At 36.9% G+C, this 13,995-nt stretch overlaps 2 protein-coding genes across 2 annotated transcripts; one reads left to right on the top strand and one right to left on the bottom strand.

Annotated features, from left to right (window-relative positions):
• The first annotated feature begins 866 nt into the window (after nt 1-866).
• Nucleotides 867-7,022, top strand: LOC121952409 (15-hydroxyprostaglandin dehydrogenase [NAD(+)]). Its single transcript, XM_042499071.2, has 7 exons — nt 867-1,024; nt 2,697-2,820; nt 4,341-4,447; nt 4,789-4,885; nt 5,423-5,499; nt 6,429-6,586; nt 6,787-7,022. The coding sequence occupies exons 1-7, from the start codon at nt 932-934 to the stop codon at nt 6,905-6,907; spliced, it is 777 nt and encodes a 258-aa protein (XP_042355005.1). The 5' UTR covers nt 867-931; the 3' UTR covers nt 6,908-7,022.
• Nucleotides 7,023-9,105: 2,083 nt separating this feature from the next.
• LOC121952738 (15-hydroxyprostaglandin dehydrogenase [NAD(+)]-like) lies at nt 9,106-13,325 on the bottom strand. The gene is made up of 8 exons (XM_042499557.2): nt 13,311-13,325; nt 13,140-13,193; nt 12,735-12,858; nt 11,578-11,688; nt 11,410-11,502; nt 10,746-10,823; nt 10,423-10,576; nt 9,106-9,223 (listed from the first exon to the last, which is right to left on the bottom strand). The coding sequence occupies exons 1-8, from the start codon at nt 13,323-13,325 to the stop codon at nt 9,106-9,108; spliced, it is 747 nt and encodes a 248-aa protein (XP_042355491.2).
• Nucleotides 13,326-13,995: the final 670 nt, after the last annotated feature.

Raw genomic sequence — 13,995 nt, 5'->3', positions numbered from 1 at the left:
GGTGGCCACATACAGACAGAACGTATGAGGTTAGGTTCTATTGCCACAGTCACCAAACTTCATTTAAAAAGCTGTCCGTTTTAAGATTACTTACATATAATCAAAGGCACAAGATACTGCAATTGTGACTACGTGTGCTTTCTAAGTTTTAAGGGGATACTCTTAAATTCGGCATACATTCAATCCACCAACAAGCTCTTACCGATTGAACAGTCGAACTTTTTGTCATTGGTTAACGTTGCTCCATAGCGTCCGCTCGGGGATTTTTGTTGAATTTGGTGATCAAAGTTACATTTCTGTCGAAATACTTGACTACAAACACATGCCGAATTGAAGAGTGTGTCTCAACAAAGCAGAACAAGTGTCTTGTTTTTACATACCACACACCTATATCTGGTGTGCAGGGAAAATGTATGAAATTGCGAAGTTTTTGAACGGACACTGTGTCGTGTCGGACTGAAAACTTCCGTTTCTCCTCTAAGTCACGTGTGTAGCGCCCATACATGTTCAAACAGCGGTTTCCGAGTGTTGACCAAATGTCACTGTGATAGGCGGACAAGAGTAGACAGATAGTAGGTGACCTGCGTGGTAACCAAATGCGTAAATACTTTAAAACTAAAGTCAGGTTTTCGTACAATTTTAATCAAAAGAAATCAGTTCGTACTCACTTCAAAACACACTGAATTGCAAATGTTCCAAGTTATCTTTTAATAAGATTTCAAACATATTTAATTTCCTTCAAAAGTTGACCTATGACGTGCTCTTTTGCACTCCTTATCCGCATATTTCAATCATGTTGCGACACGATGGGTATGTTCTCCTGAAGGTGGGCGGTGTATATTTAAAAGCGCTTCTCTCTGTTCATCCTTGTTTAATATCCTGAAGGGATCCAACAACTGAGAGTCTCATCTCTTTTCAATAAACAGCTGCAATGGCCTTAAACGGTAAAATCGCAGTGGTGACTGGAGCAGCGATGGGCATAGGAAGAGCAATGACGGAGATTCTGCTGAAAAACGATGCCAAGGTAGAGTTTTGTCTCAGCTGAAGTTACCAGTATAGAAAATGCATGACAAAATAATGCAAAAATTGATAGATGTTAAATGTAGGCTCTCTGTGTTCAGTGGTGGAAATCAAAGTGCATTTACTCAAATAGTATTAAATGTGTCTTTAAGGCACTTGCAGGCAACTGTACTTGTTGAGAATTTCTGTTTTAGCATATGCACAAAAGTCCACAAAGTTTGTAGAGGGGCACATTGCACCTTATACAACACTACATTTTATTTAACTGCAGTTAGTAGACCTACACGATGCTTTGCCCGTTCTCCATTTTATTTTCCAGCTCTTTCTTCAAATGTTATTGTTCAGTTAAATAACTGCCCCAGGTGGAGTCATTTTCATCTTGAAATGGTTATTTTCTAAAATAAAGTTTTAATAGCCTAACATATTCTCATACATAATCAGTTCTTAGACATATACACCTTCTTCTACAACATTTTTAAACAAGCTGTTTTGAATTAAAAGTAGGTTGTAATGTCCTCACTGCACCAGTTATTGACAGAAATGTCCCCAAACTTACAGATTAAACTGCTATACAGCTGCCTCCACCTCAGTTTACTTGATTGCCATTAAGATCAGCTTCATGCTGCAAATGACTGACACTTGGTAGTTTATCCAGGCCTGGACCAGTAGTTCTCAGCCTTTTTTTAGTTACTCTTAAAGTGATAAAAAGTTGGTCAGAAACCCTCGTTTGAATTTTTTTTGTCTTCAGAGACCCCCATCTGAAAATATTTTAGTTTTACGATAGCATATTTTTAAGACCAGAGGGAGTTATCCACTACAATTGAGGTAGTGTGGGAAGTGAAACCTATGATCAAAAGACTTATATTTATGAAATAGTCTTATGACTCCTACTCATAGTCTGCTGAATTATCCAATTACAGTACTAGGTGTAATCATTCTGTTTTTCATGTTCCTCCCCTTACAATTTAAACAAAAACCTACGGTACAAGCTGGATGAGCAAGTGATTTGGAAGAAGCATTTCTGCAGGGGTGGATAAAGTAGCCTACTCAGATACTCAGGGGAGGAGATTTTTTATTACAATACATCATAATTTATTAGCTGATGTAGATTTCGTAGTAATAATCTAAGTAGCTAAAATTTGCAAATACATGGAGTGGAGTAAAAAGTACAATACTTCCTTCCGAGATGTAGGGGAGTAGAAGTATAAAGTAACAGCAATTGTAAATAATCAAATAAAGTTCAAGTACCTCAATACCTAGTGCAGTACTTGAGTAAATGTACTTTGTTACATTCTAGCACTTCATTTTGGAAGAAGAGGAAATGGGAATCTTCTTCTCGCCTTGGACTTCAATAAACCTTTATTGATTCCATGATGAAATGTTCAGATGTTGCAACAGCTGACAGAGAGAAGTCAAAAATAGATCATTAGAAGTATATAAAAGTCTATAAAAACAGAAATACAAGAGCATTGGAAACCTTAAAATTATAACAACAGCACAAACTTCGGCCTCCAAATTGACCAAAAAGTTGAAACAAGACACAACAGTTTCAACACAAACGGATCATCTTAAACTTTGTGAAGTTGTGATTTATTCCAGGACTGTTGTATGAGACTTCAGTAGCTTTAACTGGGTGTATCTAATAAACTGTATCTAATATAACCTCAAATACACAGGTAGCCCTCCTGGATGTGAACGAAACCGCAGGAAAGACTTTTAAAGAAGCCCTTGACAAACAATATGGACAGGAGAGAACTTTGTTCCTGACCTGTAATGTTGAATCAGAGGAGCAGATAAAAGGTAAAACACACACACACACACACACACACTTGATAAACAAACTACGGATGTGGGGGAGGTACTGAAAAGACAAACAGCTCATTTATTGAAATAAACACATCTAGAAATGCACGAAAATAAAAAGAATCCCTTTAGGACCTTGTAGTGTTTTTTGTGATTGTTTTGTTTCAATTACAGAGATGTTTCAGATACTTGGAAGCTCACAAACCTGGAAACATTTTTTCTTAACTTATACCTATCAGATGGCATTTAATTCCAGGTGGAGAACCACACCCCTGATAACTTTGAGGTATGCAGTAACATTAATTATAGTTAAGAAAGATATTTATGAGATTTTGAATGGTCATGTCAAGAACAGCAAGAAGAAAAGCACCCAGAGGCCCTAAAGGGACACTTTGTTGAATTTCAATTTACTTTTTATCATAACAATGTGGGTATGTGTAGATGAATTATGATAAGCTGTCTTCCTCACTCTCTCTCAGACTTAGACCAAGTAGTAAAACTAGATAGTGCCGAAACCACGATTCTCTTGATGAATTGCCTATTCCTCGCCCCAAAAAGCTGACAGAAACATATTTCTTTAGCTTACCGTTTAACCGTAAGTCGAGATTGTTTCCTGTGTCAAAGCCAGTCCACCAGGGAGGTGTAATGGAGCTTAAAGCCAATTTGCATTGTGGCCAAAAGTGCAGTTACAACTCCTGAGTCCATCACGTGATACCAGTGGGTCCAAGATTTTTTTCCCATTGACTTACAGTGAGAAAGAGATGTCTGTAAATTAGTGAATACATTATTTTTAGCGTCAAACCATAAAAAGACTCATTTCACTATCAGATTTGATCTGTTCGGTTTAAAAACGTGCCATACCCACATTTCTCAGTTTTTTTTTCTGTTCTTATAGCGCCAATTTCAAAAGTATTTGCCCCTATCTACGTAGACAGACTAGTTTCAAAAAAGACCATCTTTAATGCAGCGAATTACTTTTTAATGTACATATAATGATGTTAAGTTCAAGGTTTGTTGTCTTTTTCACTCTAGTTCAGAAGAACTTTTATTTTGTGTCGGAACCTTTTTTAAAGTATGCAGATATCATATGTTAATTTATTGTACTTTCTTTGGTAGATTGTATATTTCATGTTCACAATTTTGCCAGAGAACAAGCTTTTTGTTATAATTTACTGGTGCATATGACAAAAACATGAACTGACTGATAAAACTGGTGTCATTAATTGCATAAAACATGAACTACTGGTCTCAAAAATCTTGAATTTACTGTAGAATTGACTGTCAGAAGAGGGGGATATTGAAAATATTCATGTTTGAGAAGCTGCAAATAGTGGATTCTTTTTTAGATTCTTAATGAATTATAAAAATTATTGATGATCAACTATCAACTAGCTGAGTAATAGCTGCGAGTCTACGCTGAATGATCCCACACTAAAAAAGGTTCATGTATGTCATAAAAGGGGAAGTGCTCTACCATGTATTGAAATGTTAACTGCTAACTTTTTTTTCCTCTCAAGCTGCTTTTCAGAAAATCGTAGAGACCTTCGGTGGAATAGACATCCTGTGCAACAATGCTGGCATCTTGAATGAGACCCTGTGGGAGAAAATTGTCTCCATAAACCTTGTAAGAAGTAGCTAGAGTACCAAACTGCTTCTGGTTGCAATTATGCCCATCACTTGTAGCCGGTTGCACCACTCCCACAAGGGAAATAACACCACAACACATATAATTGCAGTGTTTCGTGAATTACTGTTTGCACCACCACCAACACAAACATGTAGATTATTTTCTTTCCAGCAGTTGTAGTATGAGGAAATTAGTTGCCAACATCAAAACCGTTAAATTTACCAGGTATTACATTCAGCTTCCCCTGTTTCATTTCACAACATTCAATACACACAGAAAACAGCAAAGACATATCTGCTGTCAGCACCAAAGTTAACAGCATCTGTTGTGTTTTGTAGGTGGGTGTTATCAGGGGGACTTACCTGGCTCTGGAGCACATGAGCAAGTTGAGTGGAGGGCGGGGAGGGGTCATCATTAACACGGCATCCATGGCAGGTAAAGTCTACACTGCACTGCATATTTGGTTGATTTCTACCAAGAGGAAACAGCATTCTTTGCATTTCTGAGGAATGCGGTTAAATTCACAATGCTTTATATTCACCACTTTGTGTCTCTATAGAGTGCTGCAGGAGTGAGTTAAAAAAAAACAGAAATAACAGAATATTTTAGCACTCCTGGTTCCCATGTCTCAAAGTCAAAGGGTTTTTTGAATGGCTTTTTGGTTAGATGCTCGCACACCAGGTTAAGAGATGTTCACTTTTTATTGTATGACAAAAAAACCCAAAAGATTTGTGTTCCTTTAAAAAGACAGTTTCTAACAAGTGGGTAAATGATGGTACTGAATAAAGCTTATAAAGTTTATAGAGCATTCAGAATGCAATGAAATGGTTGTGACTGTGTTTGAATGTTGGCAGTAACTTTGCCGAGGTCTTAACATATCATGAATAAGAGACAACATAGATTTTTAGAGTTAGAGTTCACTAACTCCAAATTTTAACCCTAACATTGACTGATGTAACCCACATCCTACAGGTCTCGGCCCTCTACCAAGCTGTCCTGTCTATACATCCACCAAACACGGAGTGATCGGCTTCACTCGAGCCATGGCGGTAAGGAAGGTTTTTCCGGAAGAAAGTTCAGGAAGATTGAAAAAACAATGTACATAAATTTACACAAAGTTAAATTGTTTTCCAAGCATGTAAAGATGAGTTCTACACTTTCACACATAGTCATTGGAATCATTGCAAATAGTAATGATAGACTTTACAAGATTTTGGGTTCTGACATGTTTTGGATCACAGGCTAGCTAACTAATGCTGAGAAGCTGAATTATCCACTGTTTTGGTATATCCTTTCTTTTACCTGTGGTGCTATTTATCAATCTATATTGCTTTGGTTTGAGTTGCCTAGTGTTTGAGACATCAGATAAAGATGCTTGTCTTCTATGCATATAATGGATCTACATGGCACGATCAGCTTGTGGTGTATCACTTCCTAAAGGAAGTGTGCATCTACTGTTATCTCACCTAGCAATACTGAGCGAGCTAATGTTATAGCTCAGCAAAGGAGGACATCAGAAAAGATACTCTTCCTACCAAACTACACCCACCAACTGTATTACAAAGCAGAAGGAAACTTGCATTAATTTTTACATCTCTCACTGTTATAAACACAAGCCTCTTGTCCATGAGTAGATGCACACTTCCTTCTGCGCAGTAATATAGTTGGTGCATATTGTTCGGTAGAAAGAAATAGTTCCTAAACAAAACTGCTCACAACAAGGTCTGTGGATTGTCATGAGTAACCAGGTCATAATATCTGGAGAAACATTGTTGTCCAGTTTTTCAAATGTATTTTTTGGCACTTTGAGCACCACAAGCTGAGTGCCATTTGTTCTATTATATTTGAGAGAAGGCAGACATCTCTATGGTCGATATCTCCAACACTCACCAATTAGTCACAATTGAGTGCTTGTATTGTACATTGTGCCTTTGAACAGTTAATGCTTAATTCTGTCTATATGTGTGTCTTTTACCAGATTGCCTCTTCCCTATCAGGCTATGGTATACGGTTCAATGCCCTTTGCCCAGGTTTTGTTAATACTGAGCTCTTTACCTCTATTCCAAACAAACTGGGGCAATTCTCCCACCTGGCTGAGGCAACCCAACAATTAGTAGAAAAGCTTGGGACATTGACGTGAGTCTTTTCTTGTGTCATTTAAAGTTAGCGCTAATCCTCACATAAATCTACATTTTTGTTGAACACTCCATTAAATACTTTTAACTGTTTGTTCTGCAGCTGGGTGACCTTACAGTCGCTGCAACAATACCCTTCTATGTCATGTGAAAGGGATCCAAAAATTTAACTGAAAAAGTTACCATGTCTTTTCTTTTCAGTGTGTCTGAGTTAGCTGAACACTACCTGGAGCTGGTGACAGATGAGACTAAGAATGGAGAGGCCCTCCTGGTGTTACCAACGGGAAAGAAATACGCAACTTTTCCGACATTCATCGAGTAGTGCTGTGCAATGACTCACTAAAACGTTGCATACTGTATTGGATACTTTAATCAAAACTGCAATGTTTTATAGTGCTTGAATTTGAAAAAAATAAAATCAAAATGTGTCAAGTGTCTCTGTGTGCAGCAGATAAAGAATTTCAGCTCATATATTTTACTGAGTAGTCAATATACCATATACGATACTACCTACAATAACTGTCAAAATTTAACAATCACTGGATCTCAAAGTCAAAGTTGGACATTTCAAAGATTTCTGTGAGATGACTTCAAATCCAGAGAACTGACTGCTCACTCCTCACTCTGTTCAACCAGAAATAGCAATAGTAGAACGTTTTCCGGAAATCTGCCTAGCTAAAAAACAACAAGCCTTACCAAATGCTGCAAGCCACATTTTTGATAGTTTGAAAAGTTTGGTCTCATTTTAACTAAAGCATCTGCAGATTAATGCCCTATATGTTATGATCCACTAAAGTTTGGGAGTTTACGAGGTCAATTAGTCTCCATTTTTGTGAGTTTCTCCTCCTTTGCCACATATTAGTGGACTGGTACAACCAGGAGGTGGTAATTCAAGTTCCATAATGTCATGTAATTCTAGTCAGTAGATAATAAATACATTCATACATAATGCTGTGGTTTGCTTAAATGTTTCTGTCTTCAGTGTGTAACAAATCAGTAAACAGGTAAAATAACTCACTATATATGTTGTAGCTGCTCTCAAAACACTGGAGTCAACAACCAGTGTTTAAATAAGTACTCAAATCATTAACTTAAGTTTAAGTAGCAGTACCAGACTACAAAAATACTCCATTACATGTAAATGTCCTGCAATCAAAATTTTACTCATATGAATGTATAAAAGTACTGGAGACAAAAAGAAGCAAAGGTTAAAGTACTTTTTCTGCTGAATGACTCCTGTCAATGCTATATTGCTGGATAATTTCTGTCTGATGTATGAATACTTAAGTGATACTTTAAAAGGGTCGTCAGTCTAGGCAGTGCTAATTGTAAATGCTTCATATACTGTTGTGTACTTTAATAATGCATCATAAACTGCTCATATGAAGGTTAAGAGTTAAAGGAAAATTGTTATACACACATCAGGTAGGTGCATGGAAAACCAAAAACAACACACACTGAGAAAAAAAGAAAGGCCTGCCACACAAGTTTAATGAAGACAACGTTTAGATTCTACTTCATGAGGCAAAAATGATGAAAATCTAAGTTGGACCAAAATATTGACATTATTAACATGGATTAAGTGTGCAGGCTTTACGTTTCTCCTCAAGGGACACATGTTCAAGTAAAAAGGAGCTAAACTATAGCTGTTAAATAGTTTAGCAAAAAGTAGAGAGTAAAATAGCGGCAGCTGAAATATAATTCAGGACAAATCTAACAAAGCATGAAATGGAAACACGTAAGTGAAGTATAAGTACCTTATTAAGTACAGTTATTGAGTAAAATGCTCTTCAGGACTGTAAACAACAGCTACACCACAGTTAAAAGACAGCTGTAGGATTTTACACAAGATAAACCACATAATGAGACATAAAACGTTACGTTCTTAAGCTTATGTTTTTAAATGTGCTAAACTATTATATTTTTTATTTTTTGTAAACACTATTTGTTTTCTGTTTCTTGGATCTGTGTACCAACAGAAATCAAACACACATTAACAGGATGTTAGTAGTCGTGGTTGGACATATGGACTGGTAACCACCGGCAGTAATGTGTGACATTGTCTCTTTTGAAATCACATTATTAAGTTTTGTGCCAATAAAGGTCACACAACATGATGATGGATCAAATGACAGAACCTTAGCAGGTAAATCTTTAAATTTTGGGGGTTTCTGAGGAGCTGCAAATGACTGAAAACAAAGACATGAGATCTTTGGAGAAAATTGGTTTATTGACATTAGCTATTGAATCAGATCGGGCTAATTGTCATTAGCTATTAAAGCCACATTACCAGTGTAGTCAAGTGTTTCATAGATTTAAATTTTTCATAATGAAAATAATCAATGTTTTATCTGTTTTACAGGTTCTGATGATCTGGGCTGCCTCACCCACAAATATGGAATATGTTGCAAATGTAACTTGGTAATTTATCTTTTCTGTCTAGCACATTAAAGCTCTGAAAAACATGAGAGGATTCAGTCAGATGACATTGACATTGTGGTCTGTCACTGTCAGTTGCTACTAGTATAATTCAGGAAAAGTCACATATTTCTTTAGGTTGAATTTCACCATGAAAGCCTCTCCATTGTTTGTTTCGTTGGTCACTAACTCAAGGAGGCACTTGGCTACCTCGGATGCTCTGAAACAAAAGGTACAATTTAGAAAATAAGCATGTAAACAACATTATACATAAGTCTGCTAATATTTGTAATATATTTGATCTTTTTATTTACTTTTTTCAAAGAGCGTCTGTGACTTTCACATCTAAATTTGTTATTTGTAATGATGTGGTCAAAATAAGTCTTTCTCAGGGTAAAATAGGAACAAGAGAAACAGGAAACATGTATGTTAAAATCATCTAAAATAAGCATCTCTGTCAAAGAAAAACAGAATTGGGGATACAATTTTGCGGGTATGCCATTTTCCTTAAGTTAGACTTGAAGAATTTTGAACTGATCTTTTAACTGAGTTTAAATTGTAACTCGCCAGAATTCAGATGTTGATTTGGCAACACCAGTGGTTACAGCCATGACAGCAAATGTGGTTTACTTCAACAGCAAACACTTGTTGAGCAACTACTTTGTCAGAAATACATTAGAAGAGCAACTGGAGCATCTGTTTACAGTGCAGCCAAAATATGGATGCATTTTTAATCAACCATCTCTGTAAGCATTAACCTTGGGAAGAATATACTGTGTTTCTTGTAGCTTCTTCACAGTAAAGGTCCCCTGTGTTTTGCCAGCTGAGTCTGGCTCCAGCTTTTAAAGGAAATGTTTGATGTTTTTTTAACCTGGACCCTTGACAGGCTTTCTTGGTGGTTTTGTGTTTGTTAGTTTAAAAAACTTTTACCATTAAGTACATTGAGCTTCATATGTTTTGCCTTGCAACAATGTCAGTCATGCCATGAAATCTTGGCTGAATAATCACTTTTTGTTGAATTTGCAGCACTTCCTTATGTCATCCATGACATAGTGGCAAATAGCTAGCAGACTGTCGATACTACTCCAACCATCATGACCAGTAACAAAATATGAGTGTTGCTGGTTCCTCTGTCCTAATCTGCATGACATTAATGTGAAAGGCATGCGGAATGTTATATTTTTTTTTTAAGTTACTAACTAATTTGAGATTTTACAATGGACTATTTTAAGTTAATGAATTCAAAGACTGTAATGACAGTGAAGCCAGGTGGTTACAGATGAGAACATATCTTTCCTGTGGATCACTTTTACTTAAGTTAATCTGACCTCAGCAAGAGAATGACAGACTCTGCTACTAGCACTAAAGCCATAAACATTGTCAAAAATTGGGTTTGATTTCATGAAAATTTCAGCTTACTTCATCATCCCTTTGTCCATCAATTTTTGGGTTTCTTCAACCAGGTGGGAAAATTGTCCCAATCTTTTGCAAATTTTTGAAGCCAGCTCTGTTTGGACAAGACCTGGACAAAAAGCGATGACACATATACCGTAGCAGTGGAGGCAGCCAAGTGAAAGAGACGTATACACACACACACACACACACACACACACACACACACACATAATTGGGCTTCAACTGCTCACAAGCACAGTTCCTAATATGATCAATACAAGGAAAAGAAATTCAGACTGTGATTTTCTTCATCAATTTTATAGTTAAAAAAAAAACAAAACTCCTTACCACCATGGCTCGAGTGAAGCCAACCACTCCATACTTACTGGCTGTATACACAGGACAGCTTGGAAAAGGACCAAGACCTATAGGATGGGGGTTACATCATTTCTTATTTTCATGCACTTATTCCCTTTAAATATAGACTAATAATGTCAAGACCTGATGGTATTTGTTAAATCTCCAATCTGTGTGCTCTGCCTGTGAGATGAAATCTTTCACATTTGTTTTTGCAAAAGGAAAACAATTATGAGAGGAAACTACAATGCTTCAGATATAATATAAATTATATATAATATAATTCTTTTATAAGTCTGTGCACATCACACATGATGTGAAACAAACATAAAAGATCTCACCAGAAAAAAAACTTTACAGCTTTGAATTCAAATTATTCTAAATTTATTTGTGACTTCGATTTATTACTCTACCACAGTTGCCTTTATGACAGTGGCCTTGAGGGTCAAAACATAACAAAATTTCAGAAAACACAACATTTTTTTTAACCCAAAACAATTTTTCATAAAACACAATGAGACTTTAGAAAACACTGCAAAATTACAAAAAACGCAACATTTCACAAGAGTTTTTATATATTTTTATTCATTATATTTCTATATCTTTACATAACCATAAACAAGAGAGTGGGGGCTCTGAATTTCATGTCAATACCTGCCATGGATGCAGTATTGATGATGACCCCTTCCCAACCTCCAGTCAACTTGTTCATGTGCTGCAGACGTAAGTTACTCTGACAGCCGCCACCTACATCACAGAACTGTTACTGAAGTGCACACTGGGTGAAGACTGAGGCGCTATGCCAGTTAAGGTAATAAATACTTACAAGGTTTATGGAGCAAGTTTTCTCCCATTCTCCCTCATTCAAGATACCAGCATTGTTGCACAGGGTGTCTACTCCCCCAAAAGTTTCTACAGTTTTCTGAAGGGAATCTTTAAAGCAGTTGATAAAAGTTAGTTGTTAACTTCTAAACTCCAGAAGCCCTGACTTTTGCACTGTTCATTGCTATGTGCAATAATTACCAAGACAAAATAATGATTTGCAAACCTACTTGGCAATAAATCTATGTCTGATTCTGAAAATGTATTTTCAGTGCCAATGTTCTGTGAATGATATAGGAAGTAACGTGCACTTTATAAGATGAGGTAGAATATAAGACCAATAAACTTGTACTAACCTTGTGAGTTTAGTAATGTTTGTTAGCTATACTAATGTTGTTATCAAAAAAAGTTACTGTTTTATCAAGACAGCAGACTGTATTGTTCGCATTAGTGTTATTGGTGGAGAGCATGTGGTTTATTCAAAATAATGAATGTATGTTATCCTATCCTGGTGATCGTCTTCAGAATCTATCAATTAGCACGACAAACAGTACAAAGCGTAAAATGAAACCAAATGTGATCAGTCAGCTAATAAAAGGCCTACTTATACAATTAAATTGATGAGATACAATGTATTAAAAATGCCAAAATATGCTACCTTTAAATGTAATGACAAGTGTGATAAAAAAAAAAATAGGTATAAGCTATTTAATTTAGGTCCATATCTTAATATTTTAGTGCAAAGTATTTGAATTTACCATATGGTGTCAGAAAGATGCATAGTGTCTGTCCTCGAGGGGTTGATACACAGCAATACACACCAATGATAGCACCAGTGATAGCATAACACATGCTGAATGATGGCATAGCACACGTGATGACTGCAGATTATGCTCTCTAACAGATCAGCAATTGACATTCATCCTTGTAATTCTACCAAACCTTCCTAACCAAGTGTTTCAAATCCTCAACCTCAACTTTAGTTTAGTCGTCTTAACCAAATTTCCATAACCTTAGCCATACTGTAGTTGTCTTGAAAACATTGGCCATTAGCACTGGACCTAATACAACTTTGTCACTGGTGATCTCGTTGGTAAATGAGACTCCAGCTTTCTCATTAAAGTCTGTGTGTGTGTGTGCGCGCGCACGTATGTTACCTTTGATTTGCTCCTCTGACTCAACATCACAGTAAAGGAACAGGGTTCTGTGTTGTCCATAATGTTTGTCAAGGGTTGCCTTCAAACTCTTCCCTGCAGTTTCATTCACATCCAGGAGAGCTACCTGTACACGCAAAGGACCATCAGATATAGGCCTACACTTAATACACAGTTATGGGTTCCTTCCAAAATACAGCACTAATCAGTCTACAGGAAATTACTTGTATAGCTGGACCTTGCTTCAGTGGGCACAGAAAAAACTCAAGCTACAGAAACTATGTTGGCCTAAGTTAAATGATTTTATACATCCCTACTGAAAAAAAAACAGCTAAAAAAACAGCTTATGGTGGTAGCTGGTTTGAAGATGGTTTCAGCTGGTGGAAGACAGCCTTAGATTGTCCTGACCCAGTTCTTGCTGGTCTTTGATGGTTTAGCTGGGTGGGCCAGCAGCCAGACATGCTGGTGTGACAAGCGTCAAGTTAAGCACATTTATTTTCATGGATATCCCATGACAGTAGACTTAACTGATTTATGTCCTTTGCTTTTCATGCTTCTCCCTCATGACACTTCTCCCACATGAAATTTCTCCATACTTGAAGACATTGATTCATACTAAATTTACAGGAACTTTAATGGATAAACCAGCTAGAGTGACCATCACAAGCTGGTATGACCAACTACACCATCAAAAATGATGTTAAAACATATCTTGAGCTGGTCAAACAAGCAGTTTTTTTTCTTCAGGGATATCACAAAAAGAAGTGCAGACATGTACTCTAACTAAGCCAGCCATTGTTCACTGCTGAACACGTACTGTAATGATGCGATGCAAAACAGAAAAGTATGAACTCTGGACCAAGATTGGCCTCGTGTTTTTGAATGTTGCGCTGTAGTTAACCTTTTACAGAAATCAAGGTTTAAATGTCATTGCACAGATTTTCCTGAACCCTCTCTGATCGGTATTCAAACATTGTTCCGCCTGTTTTTTTTATTTCACTAGCTGTCTCGTCATTTCAGACCCAACCATGCCTACCTGCCCTCTGATAACCCCTTCCCTGCCAGTTCTACAACCTGACCTGCTCTTGGTCCACCTCCACTTGTCATTTGTCAGGATGTCTTTGCATTACGTTTGCTTTACAGAATGAACCTCTGCCTGTGATCCCTCTTGGTTAAAGCAACTACAAGGAGTTTTAAACTGAAACAGTCATAAACTTAATACTGCTACCTGTATACAACCAACATGAGTAAACCAGACCATCAG

Source organism: Plectropomus leopardus, chromosome 15, assembly GCF_026936395.1.
Source record: "Plectropomus leopardus strain MGB_pleo_1.0 chromosome 15, ASM2693639v1, whole genome shotgun sequence".
Taxonomy (NCBI): Eukaryota; Metazoa; Chordata; class Actinopteri; order Perciformes; family Serranidae; genus Plectropomus; species Plectropomus leopardus.
Note: the sequence above shows the minus strand (reverse complement) of the source record. Positions and strands in the feature narration are given on the sequence as shown.

Excerpts from the sequence above, each read along its gene's own strand:
- LOC121952409 (XM_042499071.2), top strand. The coding sequence starts at position 932 with ATGGCCTTAAACGGTAAAATCGCAGTGGTGACTGGAGCAGCGATGGGC. Across the intron at positions 2,821-4,340 it reads ATCAGAGGAGCAGATAAAAG|CTGCTTTTCAGAAAATCGTA; the intron begins GTAAAACACACA and ends TTTCCTCTCAAG. Across the intron at positions 5,500-6,428 it reads GCTTCACTCGAGCCATGGCG|ATTGCCTCTTCCCTATCAGG; the intron begins GTAAGGAAGGTT and ends GTCTTTTACCAG.
- LOC121952738 (XM_042499557.2), bottom strand. Across the intron at positions 11,689-12,734 it reads GTCAGAGGAGCAAATCAAAG|ATTCCCTTCAGAAAACTGTA; the intron begins GTAACATACGTG and ends ACTGCTTTAAAG. Across the intron at positions 9,224-10,422 it reads ATGGACAAAGGGATGATGAA|AGCATCCGAGGTAGCCAAGT; the intron begins GTAAGCTGAAAT and ends CTTTTGTTTCAG.